This window comes from Malaclemys terrapin, chromosome 11 (genome assembly GCF_027887155.1).
Source record: "Malaclemys terrapin pileata isolate rMalTer1 chromosome 11, rMalTer1.hap1, whole genome shotgun sequence".
Taxonomy (NCBI): Eukaryota; Metazoa; Chordata; order Testudines; family Emydidae; genus Malaclemys; species Malaclemys terrapin.
Window position 1 is genome coordinate 42,141,964 of NC_071515.1, and position 17,252 is coordinate 42,159,215.

Sequence of the window (17,252 nt, forward strand, 5' to 3'; positions counted from 1 at the left end):
GAAGATTCAGGCTGTGGCTTATATCACAGAGTAGAGTTTTGCAGCAGGAAAGAGGATGGGCACAGGGTGCATGACTGGATCAGAATGCTGAAGGTGAACAGAATGCTGAAGGTGAACATCACTAGCGGTGAGGGAGGTTTAGGATGCCTGGCAATAAGTGGGGTGCCTATTCCTATGTTCCGTCTTGTCCCAGCCTTCCAGTTTCCCCCCTCCTCTCTATTGAGCAACCCATCCTCTGACTGCCTTAATTCTAACTACATGCTCCCAGCTGAACTTGTGCTGGGTCCAAACAACCATGTTTCTCACTCAAGACACTGGAGATGGATAGAGATTCCTCCTTCCTACCTCCAAAACACGTTACTACTATGTCTTATGAATGTGCAGTAAGGACTGTGGCATTCAAATGGTTCAGAAGTACTTAGATGTCAGTTATCCATTTTGGGTTTCATTTGGAGGTTGTTCATTCAAATGCAATAAAACTCAGGGCTTTACTACAGATGGAATTTATATGCAGGTTTAATATTCAGTATACTTTTTGACACCATACTTATTTGTTTTAATGTATAAATAGTGAAAATAATAATGCAGAAATGTCTTGTGTAATCTGTCATGAGTTATTCATGCCTTGTTAGACATTTATAAAAAAAATTATAGAATATTCAATTGACTTGACTGGTTTCTCTCTTTAGTATTTAGGTAATTTTATTTTAATTCTACCAGTTATGTTCTCTTTTCCTTCCTAACATTTTTAGCTGTACCTGAGGAGTTGAATATCATTAGTGAGTCAGATGGGATCCAGGTAATTCATTCCTTCTTCCATGGAACCACAGTTATATAACTTCACAAGGCTTATACTGTATGTTGAGTAATGATTTGGTTATTTCCCTGTAGTAGTAGCTACTCCTGTTGAAGTGAATTGATGAACTGTATGTTCACTGACAATATTTTGTTAAAAGTTTTAAGTAGTTATTTGTTTGGAGTTTTTGTTGAAGTGCTATGCCTCCTTACCCAAATCCTTTATATTAGTCAATGATTGTAAAGTGCTGTAAAGAAGCAATATATAGAGAATCTTAGCTATTAATAAATTAAAAAATATGTGAACTGACATTTTATAGCTTCTAGGATGGTATTAAAACAATGATGGTTTTATAAAAAGCAAGTAGTCTAGGTACTTTTCAATCTGCAAATTATTCTTTATATTCATCATCATTTTCTTTGGATGTCTTAATATATTAAACATAAAATATCTCCTATTACAATCAACAAGACTTCACTGAAACAAGGTAAGCTGTACCAAATTAACTGAAATACATTTCCAAGGACAAAGTAATTTAACTTTATAAGCCATTGTTTGTTTCTCATATAACAAATTGCATTGTTAACCCACTAGTGAAAACATTTGCTACAGGGTTTGAATCATTCACCAACTAGAATGGCACCGGCTGCACATATGAAGAAGAAAATATGGTTAGTTTGTACGCTGGGGGCAATTTTCTCTTTCTGAGCAAGGAGAATTTTTGCAAGCCATTTGCAAAGAGATACTGGTGTCAAGTCCTAAGGCAGTTTACTCTTCCTCCTTTTGAAAACCATTTTTTAACAACTGCCAGCAAGGAAAAACAGTGATTTAAGGGGAAAAAATTTGGATTATAAATAAATTGCTCCTCAACTCCAAGCTGTTTAAAGAGGCTTCTTCATCCTATCCTGAATATAAAAAACTATATTTATTTCCTAACCAGACAAAAATAAAAATCTTTCTCCCACAGGATAGAAAGGAATCTTGTCTTGAATTCTGTATGCATAGGCAAGACAACATTGTTCTCTGTAGCATTCCAGTGCTGAATTCTATGGCAAACTGGACATTTTGCAGTAGCATCAAGTAAATTTAAAAAAACTTTATATTCAATACAACAAATAAATACAAGGTATAGAATAGGATAAAGAAGAACAAATAAGCAGAGCAAGGAGAAAAGAAGAAATAAAACCTTAGGTGCTCACCAAATTTCACCTCTGATCATAACTACATCATAAATTCTTTAGAGAAGGAGTCTGTGACATGAAGCATCTAGCACACCCTTGTCCTTTATAACTTATAAAATTAAGTTACATATTCCTTGTTTTGTTTTTATATTAAAGTGCTATGGTACACCTCCATGTTTTCAGTTTGCATCAGCTTTTTTTCAAAACATATACACATTGTAGTAGTTGCTGATGAAAAGCTGGAGGTCTTGGCAGCTGCGAAGGTGACATTTAAAGATTTTAACACCCAGGAGGGAAATTGTGTGAAGCAGGAACCAACCAAGAGGTGAGTCTGCTTTTGGCAATTGACAAGAAATGCATCTCACCCCGACCCTCCTTCTAGTGCAAGGTCAGAGATGATATTTTTGTTTGTGCTTGATCGCGCAGTTCCCTAGGCCAGCAACCTTTGACAAGAACTTACTGCCTCCACTGCAACCAACAGTCATGGATAAGCACATTAGCTAGATGTTTTTGCTAAAATGAATACCAGTGAAGTAGCTAAAAATGGTTGATTAAACTGAACAGTGCAAACATCTCAGAGCTTTTGGATTCAGGCTGTCTGCAGCCTCAGGCAGACAACACAGCAGCAGTTTACATTTGGTTCACATTTAGAAATGTAAATGGCTAGAAATGTAATTAAGGACAAAAAAATTATTTTAGAGGAAGTTTAGGTTATAGATTCTGAGACAAATTCCAGGACTGCAGCACCATGGACCTGTGTACAGATCAATCTCACAGAATACTAAAATCCAGTCCTGGTCATTAAAAAGGTTGGCTTTTAATCATATTAATTTAATATAGCCGTAGCCACATGTTTTCTGTTGCCACGGTAAAGTTTTTCAATTTTTGGAAGGGATGAAAACTGCTCTCTCAGAAAGTAATTCAGAATGGAAAAAGAATCAATGTTTCTAAAAATCTCATAATAAAATGGCATCAGGAACTTCTGTGTTTTGACTGATCTAATATAGTCATGATTCTATCTTTGCACACTACTAGTTGGGAATCCTTTTGTTTACTGAAGCACGCTATCACTGACACCAAAACATGTAACATGCTGTTCAGTCAAAAGGCAGGTTTTCAATACCATCTCAGTACATCTCGTTTTCTCTTCCCCTCTGTCCACAGTTCTCTAGTAGACGTTTTATTGTTCTCCCTACTCCTTTCAATCTGCTCACCTAAAACCTTCCTTCTCACTGCCCTTGCTTGCAGGCCCTTCCTTTCCAGTTATTTAAACCTTCTTCCCCTGACATTTTTGCAACCTACATCCAACAGGTATCTCAGCTTTTCAAGAGCCATTCCTGGCTGACAGGTGTCACTTCAAAAAGAAAGCTGCTGATGCTTAAGACCAGCGGTACTTGGGGTTAGTTTGTTGGAATTTTTTAAGCACCACTGCACAGTGGCACTACAAAGATGGGGATGTTAGGAAGCCAAGTTGGGGAGGAAGTGAATAAGACAAGGGAGGGAGACAAAGGAAAAATAAGAGGTTAAGTTATTCTAGCAGAGAAAACAAAAAATTATCAGCTATTGACAGTCAGAAAAAGGGTATTTGCTACTTTTTTAATTACCTTAACTTTGAATCGGGAAACATTTCTCTTGGCATAAAAAGTATGTGGTCTGTTCTGTACTTTCCCTTACAACAGAGACCTCACTCACACCTTTCTGCTGTGTGGCTCACTCTTGCTATTCTTCCCCAGTTTGAGAAACAGACAGACAAACACTCCTACCCACACTTCCTGGCTCATGCTACTCATTCTCCGAAGTCCTTTCACTCTCTGCCTACATCTAGTTTGGCTCAAGGGGTATCCCTGGGCCACATCTTTCCTAGCCCTAGAGAAACATCTCAGTGCTTGCTCCTTATGAGATTTTCAGTACTGATTGAGATTCAGTATCCAGCAGATACTGATAACCACATTCGATATTCAAGAAATTCAGAAAGCTTGGAATTATCACATCCCTTTTCTGAATATTGTACATCTCCACACACTTGAAAAATACTAGTACTGTGTATGTATTTCCAGTCAGGACTAACACACACAAACTTGGACACTGTCTTTATTATACTCATTTTAAGGCATCAATCCTCCAAAGACTTACTTGCATGCTTAACTTTGATGGGGTCCCACTGAAATCAAGGGTATTACTCACAAAGAAAGTTAGGCACCTGCTTAAGTCTTTGTAGGAATGGTTCCTAAGGGTATGTCTTTACTAGCAACATGGCTGTGTAGTCGCAGCACTCCCAGCTCTGTAAAAGAGAACTCTCCCAGCACTGTAAAAAGCCCACCCCCATGAGGGGAGTGGCTCCCAGTGCCGGTGCACTGTCTACACTGCCACTTTGCAGCACCCAGAGGGGTGTTTTTTCACACCCTTGAGAGAGAAAGTTTCAGCGCTGTAAAGTGGCAGTGTAGACAAGGCCTAAGTAGAAGGCACAAAACAGCAGGTGAATACAAAAAAACAGGAAGAACAAGGTAACAATGAGATGATAATGATCAGCCTGATAACAATGCCCCATCTCAGTCAATCATGTTTTTCTTGCATGATTTCTCGGAGGTCATAAACCTAGTAGTTCTCCAGTCAATCATTGGATGTTCCAGGAAAGAATGAGTAGACAAAATATAAAATTTCTCAAATAAAAGAAAAAATTCTTTAAAAATGAATATTAGGCCTCCCTTAAAAGTCATAACATTTAAAGAGCACAGTTTGCTCTTCCTTTGCAGGTCATCCTCAAGATGAGCTGAAAATGTCTATCTTTGTAAGCATTTTCATAACACGTAATTTGTTTGGAATTCCTGGAAAGTGTGTCAGGTTTCCTTCATGCCATGGTTTGGGAGTGAAATATCAAAGTGAAACTTCAGTGCATTACTTTCTGATGCCAATTTCTCTGCATTTCTAGCGCTGGAAAACATGCCAACCTTATTAAGTCAACATAACAGCTGCATGGTTCAGCTTGCACACAAAACTTTTGTCTGTTTTCATGAAATCACTATTATTTCAACACAGTCTATGCCCAGAAGATAGTCAAAGTACTTCAGAGAAGTGATAGTGATAGAACCACCCAGCATTACAGTATAGGAAGGCTGCTTTAGAACTATGGGGGATTCTCTGATTATCACCAACTAGAAAGTTCTTGTGATTTTTTTAAGTGTTCCATCATCTCCTCAGATTTATGTGTATCCAAAACTATTAAATAAATGGACTATAATCCCGTGTAGCTAGAGAGAATAAAGTTAACACTAAATATTACTGAGGGATGAAGAAAGCATTTAAATCTGTGACGGATATCCTCGGTGGTGCAAAGCATCCACTAGTCCCATGCATTTCAACACGAGCTGTGGTTGCTCAGCACCACTCAAGGTTTGGCCCTGTATCGACATAACTGAGTGCCCCAAGAAACAAAATCCCAACATATTCTTCCGCCTAGTACAAACTTTAACCAATTTGATAAACATCTGGTGCTTTGTTTTATTATAAAATTTAACAGTGACCTTGCTGACATTATATTTCATTCTGTATTCTCCTGAGTTTAGGTGCATGAGATTCAGAAATCAAAGAGCTAGTTAAATGTGTCTAAACATGCTAAATGCAGTTTACAATTCTAACTGTAGGCAGCATTCCTCCTGCTGAACATTATGTGTCAAGGTGGTCCCCTAGCATCAAAGCAACTATTAGCACACTAATATCTTTTGCCCTGACCCAGCATGTGTGCTCTCAGGAGACCAGTAAAAACTAATTTATTTTTCTAACTGGCTTCAGAAGATTGAGTGTTAGGAAATGTGTGTCACCTTGCTTTAAAAATGTGCACTTTTTCCCCTTCACTAAGGAGCACTGCTTCAAGGACTGAAAGATGTCCTGCTGAGAATCACAGCACATTAGGAAAGAACTGAGTAAGCACCGATAATTCCCACTTGTCGAGAGGCATTGCCATATACATTTAATTGAGTACTCCAAATTGATAAAACTATTAAAGGAACACAAGATATTTAACATTCATAATAAAATAAATGATAAAATTATGTAATATGTCAAGTTGAAGACAAAGGTATATTTGAGACAATGGTTTAGAAGTTTGCCTGGAATAGTTTTTACCAATTCACTTAAGCGTTCATTCAATTATTTACAAGTATCTATACAATTTATTAGAAGACATTATTAATTTGAAGAGGACTTGAGCTTTGCTAATTACAGTTTGTAGGACATTAAATATCCCAAATTTTTTTGTAATATGAATGCAACATTGTAACTTTGCGACACTGCACCGCTATGGAGTGGCAATGACCAAGCCTAATGTCATCACATAACAACTTTGTTTTAGGAGGAAGTGTTAAAAGTAGCCATTTTGGGGAGTTACAAGGCTCTGGAGATTACAACAGATATCATATTGGCAGTTTTACTCTGAAATGTGACTATATAAAAATAGTTGTTTGCAGTGTTGTTGTAGCAACGTTGGTCCCAGGATATGACAAAGACAAGATGAGTGAGGTAATCTTCTATTGCACCAACCTCTGTTGCTAAGAGAGACAAGCTTTTGAGCTCCACAGACCTGAAGAAGAGTTCTGTGGAGCTCAAAAGCTTATCTCTTTGACCAAGAGATGATTGGTCCAATAAAAGATATTACCCCCATCCACCTTGTGTCTCTCATATAAAAATGACTTTCTTAATTCATAGATCTTCTCCATGCGTACATTCAGAATCGTATGTGCTTACTTTAGTGACATATATATATAATTGCTGTAAATCCTGCAGAATCCATACTATTGTTAAAACAACGTAAGCTGGACTCTATTCTTTCTTGTGCATAGATACAAATGTTTACAAAATTTCATTCAATTACATCTAGGCAACCCAAATGGCAATATGGTTGCAGGAGTCTCGATGAGAGTATAATTAGAAGACAATGAGATATATACACGCAACTGATGACCTAAATAATATGCAGAACTTCTTTTACTGGTGATTACATACAAGAAAGAAAGAGCTCTGACCTCTCTCAATCAAAACTGAGTTTGCAAGGTTGCAGTTAAGAGATTCTTTTGAATTGTAAAATGAGCATGCTTAATATTAAAACAAAAGCATGGAAAGTCATAACATTTTTACTAACACAGAAAGCCCTCTGAGGATCAGACTGTCTGTGTTTCAGTATGCAGTGTAGTTGTAGCCATGTTGGTCCCAGGATATTAGAGAGACAAGGCGGGTGAGGTTTTATCTTTTATTAAACCAACTTCTCTTGATGAGAGGGACAAGCTTTCAAGCACTTTGGAAACGGTAAAAGATTTCTGTTTAAAGAGATACCATTCCCTATTCTCTGTCATGTTGGTCACTGTCTACCCACATTTACTCTAAAAGGGAATGATCATACTGTAATACAAACAATACAACACATTTACACTAAATTTGATCTACTTTTTGATAGTCTGGAGGATACATTATATCTATACTAATTTATTTAAACGATTACATAGCTTACTATACATTTATTCAGAGTCAAATATTTACATGATGTTAAAAAATGGTAATTGACCCATTTCTTATTAAATAAATGATAGGAGTTTTTTTAGTAGGGTTTTGTGTCAAGCTGTATTTGGACAGAAATTGGAAATCAATTAAAAATTTACAACAGCAGTTGTTTTGAAATTATTTTCATTAGTTAAATAAAACTACCTTAAATGTGCTTGATACCTAAGGAAAATATCATCAAAACATTTTTTTGCACTTAAAACTGATTTATTAAAACAAATGAAGTATTAACTTTAGTTAGTGAATTGACAGATTGTTTCCAGTTCTCATGAACCAGATTTTTTCAAAGGTATTTAGATGCTTAAAGATGCAGAATAGCTGCCTAGTGGGATTTTCAAACTTTAACAGGTTAGGTGGCTAACTCCCATTAAAATCAATAGGAGTTAGGCACCTAACATACTCAGACACTTTTGAAAATCCCATTAGGCACCTATATGAATCTTTAGGTGCCTAAATATTTTTTAAAATCTGGCCCCACCATCCTTCAAGTTTTTAAAATTAGCAGAGCTCATCCCTTCCCACTTGATTTTTATTTATACATTTGAAAAGGAAAACAAGCTTTCCTGCCTTTTTAACTCCCCAAAATGTCATCTTAACTTTGAGTGAACTAGTCCAAATGAAGAAAATATTCTCTCTGTATCTGCTAGCTAAATTGAAAACAAAAGTAATTAATTCAAAAGCTTTTCTGCACAACAGAAACTGAAAGTCCTTACATTTGGAAAAAAGTAAATACCAGTATTCACTTCATGGTCTGAAAATAATAGATATAGTAATGCAGTACATGACATTGTGATAGATTTATCAAGCTTGAGCTGACCTCAAAAAGTTAAGATGTTTTCCTTTTGATTCGCTATATAATTAAAAAAGCAGCATCCTTTAACTATTAACATGTGAGAGGGCTCATTGTTGCAGCTTTTTTAATTTAAATTACTTTAATAGTTTACAGTAAATTTAGGCCTAACATAGGCTGTCATAATTTCAATTTTAAACGGGTTTATTTTAAAAAAGAAAAATGTATTAAATTAAATTTTTTTTTTTTTAAATCCATCAACTTTTATCCACCCTGAGTTAAAACTATTTGCCCTTTATTGATGGTTGGGCTCAGTTCTACAAACTAACTCCTGAAGTTTTCATGATTGCTATGCTTTGTTTGGTAGAGAGCATGGTCAGGTGGTGAGAGAGCAGAACTGGGAGTCAGATTCAATTCCTGGGTCAAGCCACTTACTAGTACTTTGTCTCAGTTTATCTGTAAAAAGTACAGAATGTGTCTGTCTGTCACAGGAATTTTGTGATGTTCAGTGTTTGTGAAGTACTTTGGAGGTGCTAGGATGTAAATAGCTATACAATGTAAGTGCACAGTATGAAGAATTATTTGAAGTCCAAGAAATGTAATGTATAAAGGGCATCTTATTAAGCAGCGGCTTTTTTTTTTTTTTTTTTTAAATAGAAACTGCATTTGTAAGCATCTGTGGGAGCATCAAATGCACAGAAATTGCTACAAGAGACTTTTTAAAAATAATTTAACTACATACAATAAAATAAGTAATACAACTTACCAACATCCATGGCAGTTTCCATGAAGCTTTTCTGTCTTGAAGCAAATTCAGCTAGCAACTTTTGTTGCCTCTCTCTGGCCTTTTGTCGTCTACATGAAAGAGATTAGAAATTTACTGGAAAAACTGGTATAACAGTGAGCAGGGGCGGCTCCAGGCACCAGCGCAGCAAGCGCATGCCTGGGGCGGCGTGAGGGTGGCAGTCAGGCAGCCTTCGATGGCATGCCTACAGGAGGTCTGCCGGTCCCGCGGCTTCGGCAGCAATTTGGCGGTGGGTACACCGAAGGCGCGGGACCGGCAGATCACTCGCAGAAACGCCCCTGAATCCGTGAAGGCCGCCTGACTGCCGTGCTTGGGGTGGCAAAAAACAGAGCCGCCCACGACAGTGAGAGAAGAGTTAAACATTTATTTTCTTGGGTTGATAGCATAGCAGTTAGCACACCACACAATTTCGTCTGCGACACAAGATTTACCACAGTCCCCTCTTTGCATTAATTTGTTAGACAGACAAATGAGGAATCTAATACCCTAGAAGTGATTCTTGATGATAAAAAAGGAGTAGTTTTTGTTGGTTGCACTGGAAGGGATGAATGCCAGCCAACAAAACTAAAGGATGATGATCTAATCAGGACTTACCAGTATAGAAGAAATAAGGACATTACTCTTGAATGTTATTTTTGTACCACATCAGGGAAGAGCAACTCCCAGAAAATGGAAGCAAGATAGAGGAAAATGGCAGCATCAGTATAAACACACCACAATATCTTCTAGTGTCCATACTTTTCTGCTACCCTTGCAAATAGTGATTAAAATTTACTAGTCCAGGCCAAAAAACGGCATACAAATCAGGTAGTTTTGTTGCTATTGCCTGTGGTCAGGGAAAAAAGAGGATAAAGGACCTGGAGTAGGAGGAAGGAACAAACACCAAATTCTTGTTTTAGCTATCCATTTATAAATATGTACAAAATGTATTATAAGATATATAAAAGGATGCTAAGGTTGCAACATCAAGCATTCAAAAGTTAAGAAACACTAAAATTAATCCTGCTCAAGCAACCTTGACTGATTTTTCCAAAGATACTGAACATCCACAGTTCCAACTGACTTCAGTTGCAGTTGTGAGTGCTCAGCTCTTCTGAAAATCATGATCATGGTGTCTCAAATTGGGCCCCATAAAAGGAGTACCACACAATTAGTGGTCACCTAGGGAATTTTGGTTTCAGTGACTTGCCCAGGATCACAAAGGAAGTTCATAGAAGAGCCAGAGGTAGAACCAAATTGTCTTGGGTATTATTCAACTGCTTTAACCATAAGATCATCAATGCTCTTCTTGAGTTGCTACCTACTAACTGGTTCCAAGTTCATGTGACTATATCGTCATCACAAAATTAGTATAAATTATTCAGCATAAAACAGCCTGGGAAAATATCCAAACTCTGCTCATAAAGAGCGCTAAGACAACACTAGAATCAAGACTGAATTATTTTTTCAACCAAAGGTGATAGCAAGGATTAAAATAATTGGTAAGGTATTGAAAAACCTCATACAGCAGTTGCTTACACTGGTGGGGAAAAAGTGGCCTTTAAATTCCAGTGCTGCCTGCTCATTATCTTTCACAGGTCTGGTTTCTCCTCATCACACTTTTCCCACCCAAAAACACAAACAAATTTATTAGAGCCAATAAACAAATCTCTGAAATGAGCTTCTATAGCTGGGATATTAGCTGTTTTGTCATTCCAGTTTATTTTTTAAAATTAAGTTTGCTTTGGAAATGTTTTGGAAAAGGACTTTACACAGTTTATGGTCATATTAACAAAGAAAACTCACTAATTTATTTTAAGATGCATTTAAAAATATTACAATAAGTATAATGGTACCTATTAATTGTTTGAGTATTTGGAGGAGTCAGTCACTAGGCTCTCTGTAGGCTGCCCAACCTCCCCTCCCCCCTTCCCATTTACTGAGAAAAATGACATACCCGCGCATTATATGGAAATATATAAAATTTTATGTTTTAAAGGAAACAAAAAGTTACCCTTAAAATTAAATCATAGTGAATTGTATGGTGTCTCAATAGGACCCTGATAATGAAATCAATTTACACTGATTAAGTAAAATATAGTTTTAAGACAGGGCAAGAGTAATTAGTAATTGTTTTTCTTGGGCAAGTATTATTTAACTTAGTCAATTTTCTTAGGCATTTTTAGAATTCAAGTATCGCCGCATGTGCACATGATTATTTGTCACATTGAAAAGTCACCACTTTTTAAAAATATTTCCTTACACAATTTTAAGATTGATTATTTTAGAGGATGCATCAGTAATGTAAGACAACCTCTTATTAGAATTATTGTAGTAATTTTTCCCGGGAATTTTTTCCTCAACCTATGCTTCGCTTTTACTAAAACAGTCTGACTGTAAATAGAGAACCTTAATAAGGAGACATAAACAAACTCTGACAGATTCAGTACAGCTCAGTAATTTTCCGTGATGCCCAAGGGCCTAAGATACTGAGGCTGAAAAATATTGCAAGCAGTTCAGTCTCTCTTCTAACTCTATGTCTTAGTTTCTATGGTGATAATCGATCATGTGGGAGATGCCAAGTTTGTCTTTGTAGGTTGAGGTAACTAGAAATGGGTCATCACTGAGTGCTCAAACACTGCCTGCTCAATCTTCATTATTACAAAACTAGACTTGAAATACAAATGTAAATTGAAGCTTAGATTCATGCTGCTCACACAGTCATCAGATTAGATCCATTTTAATTCTAAACTGTAACAAGGTACTGCCTGTTAGAAAATTTGTTTCAAGTCTTTGCAAACGTCATCACTGATTCAAGGAGGTGGAAAAATAGTCACTTGGATGACAAAGAACTGGAAATTATCATTTTTTATCATCATGTGATCCTTTAAGTTTTATTCAACATAAAAGTATTCAGAACATGTCTGCCCAAATGTCACATCCTTTACAGAGAAAAAGCACAAATTATCCTTTATGAAAAATACAGTTCTGTTTCACTTATTCTCTCTTCCCCTCTGTGTAAACTGAAGAATCCTCAGTTGCGCAACTGAGGCATAAGTATTTCTAAGTGCAGCACTGTATTTTTATAGAGACGATCAGCACATTTTTAAAAAAGCAAGTTTCACATTCAAAAGTTCCTTCTTTAGTTCATTGAATGATTGAAAAAAGTTTTAATTTTTATTTTGTAGTGTTTAGTTTATATTTAGTTTTGGTTTTATATTTAGTCAAGGTATTTAGATAATATGGTTCGTAAAAACATGAATTTATTTTGGGTTTATTTTATTTAAAGAAAAATACACTTCTAGTATTAGGGTTTTGTATGAGTCTAAAGCCCACAGTAATTTTAAGCAGCCACAGAGACTTCAGTGAGAGAATAGATTATACAGAACATCATTTGCTCAAGGTCACACCGGTCTTTTCTGAAAAGACCAGCTTTCTTCTTTGCCACTCCAGCCAGTATAGCTTTTCTAGAAGTGCCTAAAAGCTGTACGTCTTAGAATCCTACAGTTCTTAAGGTCTATATTGTATTCAACTAGAATAGAATGAATTTTGTTGTTGTTTTTTTTAAACTTTCCCAAACCATTTTAAAACAAATTGAAATTACAAGTACACTATGTACACACACGCACACACACACACACACACACACACACTTTATGTTCTTGGAAATGTATAATTTTTATAAAAGACTGAAAAAATGGATCAGCCTGATCCATTCTATTTCTGGATTTCTTTCAGCTATGTTCATACCAATATTATCTTGACAAGTAAACCACTTGAAGATGGAACAGCTCAGAAGAAAGCTGATCTTTTCAAAAAAAAGAAAAGTGTTTCCTTGAGCAATGAAGGACAAACTGACCTGCTAGATGATCTAATCTTTCACTGAAGTCTCCCTGGTTCTCCAAAAGTTACTAGAAATGTAACTGTATGAAAGTTACTGGAAATGCATTTTTCTTCAAATAAAATAAACCAAAAATAAATTCAGATGTGATATTCTGTGTGTAGATGTGTATACAACCACACACAAAAATATCCCCTATTTACTTAATGTTATTAAGGTTGCACAGTAGATCATCAAAAGTTCCTCATACAACCTTAATTCTGCCCTATCTGCATATGCACTAAGATACTCTTCAATTACATGATCACATACTATTTTTTGCCACTTAATATTCTTTTAACATGTTCTATCCAAGTACTTTAGAGAGAGAGAGAGAGAGAAGGAAAAACACACTATGTGTGACTGTGCCCCATCCAGAAGTGCAATTCTTTGTGGCACGAGTGACATGCTGGAAAGCACTGAATGTTGAGCAATTTTAGTAGCAAGACGCTAGCATGCTCTTCTGGGCATAACACAAACTGCATACAGCGATTTTTGAAAGCTTCTCTCTGCCAAATCTGAACAGATTTTGATGGGAACATCAATAGGCACTTCCCTGACCCCTCCTGCCAACTTTCAAAATCATACCGAAAGCAATGGAGACACTAGTGTTCCACAAAAAAAAAAAAAAAAGTAGGAAAAATACATTAGACAACCTTTAAACAGAAGTTACGTCTCTCCTGCTACAATATACACACAGGTATACACAGAGACAATAAACATGCGACTGTGCACTTTATCAGACATACAATGTCATTATGTACCCACTAATCCATCTCCCCTGATCTTATTCCAACCTTGCAAGCCCATAGTCAGCTTCAAACTGCCTTATTTAAAAAAAAAAATCTATCTGCCAGAGAAACAGTTTCTTCCTTGTCTTTGCTAATGTAGAGAATTTATCTCCCTTTCCATCCTCCCAAAAGTACAGCTGGCTCAAAGCCTAGGAAAGGAGAGAAAGTCTTCAGATAGTAACAGCTGTTCTAGACATTAAAAGGTGTCTGCTTTAAAGTTCTTTATTTTGTAGCCCTGAATGTCTAGAATCTATGTTTTTGATCATGGACCAAAAATGGTTGAGAACCACTGATGCAGACAAAAGTCATGATCCCCAATCCAGAGACCTCACATATAACATGACAAGAGATGACCAGGAACAATGGGAAGAGTTAAGAAAGGGAAGACAAGTGTTACAAAAACAAGAACATATGCTAACTATCATTAGTTATACACATAGCAGGAAACTTTTCCCCAAGAAATTCTTCATGTAAAGGCCCAATCCTGCAAGGTGCTGATGACACTCAACACACACTTTAATCAGGCAGCTTGCAGGACTGGCTGTTGAAGACTAGAGTTATAATTTAAGATTTTAAATTTTTTGGTAAATTATTTGTTGGTTTAGCGATTACTGCCGAAGAGATAGATCAATTTATCAGACAGACAGGGGTACATACCACCACTCCCCAGTGTGCCCCATATTATTTTTAATATATTACCTTTCCTCTTTATCCAAGGTTTTCTTCTCTGCAGGACTAATCTTTTTTGGTGGTACAGGAGGAGTCACTTTTCTGCATATCTCTTCAATGATCCGTTTATTCAATCTGCTTTGTACTGCAGCTTTCAATAAAATTCTTTCTACTGCTGTCATCCCATCACCATGAGAATATTTAGGAATTTCTGGTTGGATTAAAACTTCCATATCATCAAACCATGGAGGATAGTAAGAATTTTGTTTTCCTGAGAGTTTATGATGAAGTTTGATTAGCAGGGACAATATGCTTTCTTTGATTTCCAGAATGGCTGTGGTTAGCTGTGGTGTTGCACCAGGTGCTGACCATTTCATTGATGTCTTGGGACGAACTACCTGACTTGCTTCACTGCTATTGCGATTGATAATTTCCTGAAATTTCTTTCTACGTTCTGCAACCAAGCTGAACACTTGAGCTGTCCCTGAATTCTTAAAAAAAGAAAGAGCTATTTGTAGTGGATTAATAAAAGGCAGTACAAGAATCAACAATAATCATTTTGCAAAACTATATGCAACATCTTTTCAGCTTCCAACAGCTAGCTAATGAAAAAACAATGAAGCCATTCCTATGCCTTTAATTTCCTCTTCCCAAGCAATTAGTTATTTTGCCATAATTTAAAAATATTTCTATATTCAAAATACTCCTGCATGTCCAACATGCTTTTATACATATTGATTATACTCATAAATATAAAAAGCCAGGTATGAAAATGTAAAGTATATATATATCTATATATAATTTAGCTGAACAGCAAATAATCAATTTCATATTTAACATTAATATACTGAACTCAGTGAGCTGTTGAGTGATCAAAACTATAGAGAATCCAGTTACTTTTTAAGTGCCTAAATGTGGCATTAGGAGCTTAACTTTTGGATCCTATTTTTTTAAAAACTTAGTCCTCATTTTCCAGAAAAGCTGAGCACCCAATAGCAGCCAATTATTTAGGTGCTCACATTTGTTGTTGTTGTTTTAAATCATGGCCAGTTTTTATTGGGAAAAAAAAAATGTTGTGCTAACACACAAAAATATCTACTATATAAACTATACTTCATTGCTGTAGCTTTCTTTAAATCTGGTGTTCTTACGTAAAAACATTAACAAAGATTGGATTATATACTGGTTATAAATATTTTATGATTCCAGTTTATAAAAATTCATTTTGCTTCCACAAAAACAAACCAATTTGCCATTAATCATTTCAAATACACTTTCTACATCACATTAATAAGTTAAGATTATTCAGATACGAGAAGCTAGACAACAGAACATTATTATATGTTAGTAACATTAGTTTGCCATCTGCAGTGGCAAAAACAAAACAAACAAAAAAGGTACATATATAGTGAGCCCATATTTGCTCAAGTAGTAGGCCAGCAAAAAAAACATTTAATACCTTTGATAGATGGAAATTATTTTAAAAAACAAATTATGTCAAATTCTAAGTCATTCAAGTCTATTAGTCTATTATTTAAGAATGAGAGGCTGACAAAATGCATAGGTACTTGCAAAATAAAAAAAGTCTCAGAAATTAATGGATTTCACTGGAAGTTATGGTGAGCATAGTTAAAGCCATGTTGCCAGTTAAGGGCATTAGAATACAAACTGCACACAAATCTACCTCTCTTTGAAGGCTCTTAGACCGCCTTGGACTCTGGTAGGTTGGGCAGGGAGGAAAAAGAGGGTGGAATTAAAAACGGTCATTTGGAAAAAGGTATGTTTTGAAATAACTTCCACACTTTAGGAATAATCCTTCCACAGAAATAATGTAGGAGTATTGGTGAGGAAAAATACTCCTGAGAAACTTATAAAACTAATCAATATTAAGGTAAGTTAAATGGTCTTCAAAAAAAAAAAAATCAATATATTAGTTACATCTTTCTGGCATTCTTATTACAGAAGGCAAAAAACCTGGGATTTCTTTACACTTACTTGGGAAGAAGCTAAACCATCAGAGCTGGTACTTGCAGGTGGTTCTCTCTTTACTTCTGGAGCAGTCTCTGGTACTCTCACTCGAACATAGTTAATAAAGTGACGCATGTTAGACACCAAGTTATTATCTGGAAACCAACTGTCATGGCAACGTTCATGTTCACCAACAGAATCCTAGAGTAATAGCCATGAAAAACAAATCAATGGAAAAAACTTTGTGTAAATTTTATTTTTTTATATATATATTAGATAGATATTTCTTTTATAGACTATGATAAATAATGTTGCTTTTAGAACTGTACCAAAGCTGATTATTATCTCTGTAGTAAAAGGGAACTGTACACTGGACTCTGGTACCTCGGTAAAAATGATACAGATCTTCAAAAATGCTAGTGACAGACTGCTGGACTGAGAACCTCAAAAAATGTACAAAGATTATATTTTGTTCAAAAATAAGCATCTATAAGTATATAAAAAGAGCACTCATGAGGAGGAAAGGAATTCTTCAGGGTAGAAAAAAGTGGTATGAACCGAGAGTAATGGGATAAAATTTCTAACTGTGAGCTCTAGTATAGGGTAAACTAATCTTCTAAGGCAGTGGTTCTCAAACTTTTGTAGTGGTGACCCCTTTCACATAGCAAGCCTCTGAGTGCGACCCCCCCTTATAAATTAAAAACACTTTTTATATATTTAACACCATTATAAATGCTGGAGGCAAAGTGAGGTTTCGGGTGGAGGCTGACAGCTCGCGACCCCCTGTGCAATAACCTCATGACCCCCTGAGGCATCCCGATCCCCAGTTTGAGAACTCCTGTT

General features: G+C 36.0%; 1 protein-coding gene across 1 annotated transcript in view; it reads right to left on the reverse strand.

Annotated features, from left to right (window-relative positions):
- UBR3 (ubiquitin protein ligase E3 component n-recognin 3) overlaps window positions 1–17,252 on the reverse strand; it is a 217,142-nt gene that overhangs the window by 77,975 nt on the left and 121,915 nt on the right. Inside the window, exons 22-25 of the mRNA XM_054043660.1 lie at window positions 16,437–16,610; window positions 16,126–16,158; window positions 14,472–14,932; window positions 9,084–9,172 (exon numbers count right to left, since the gene is read on the reverse strand). Of these exons, the coding sequence (XP_053899635.1) occupies window positions 9,084–9,172; window positions 14,472–14,932; window positions 16,126–16,158; window positions 16,437–16,610 (757 nt within the window). The remainder of the gene's footprint in view (window positions 1–9,083; window positions 9,173–14,471; window positions 14,933–16,125; window positions 16,159–16,436; window positions 16,611–17,252) is intronic.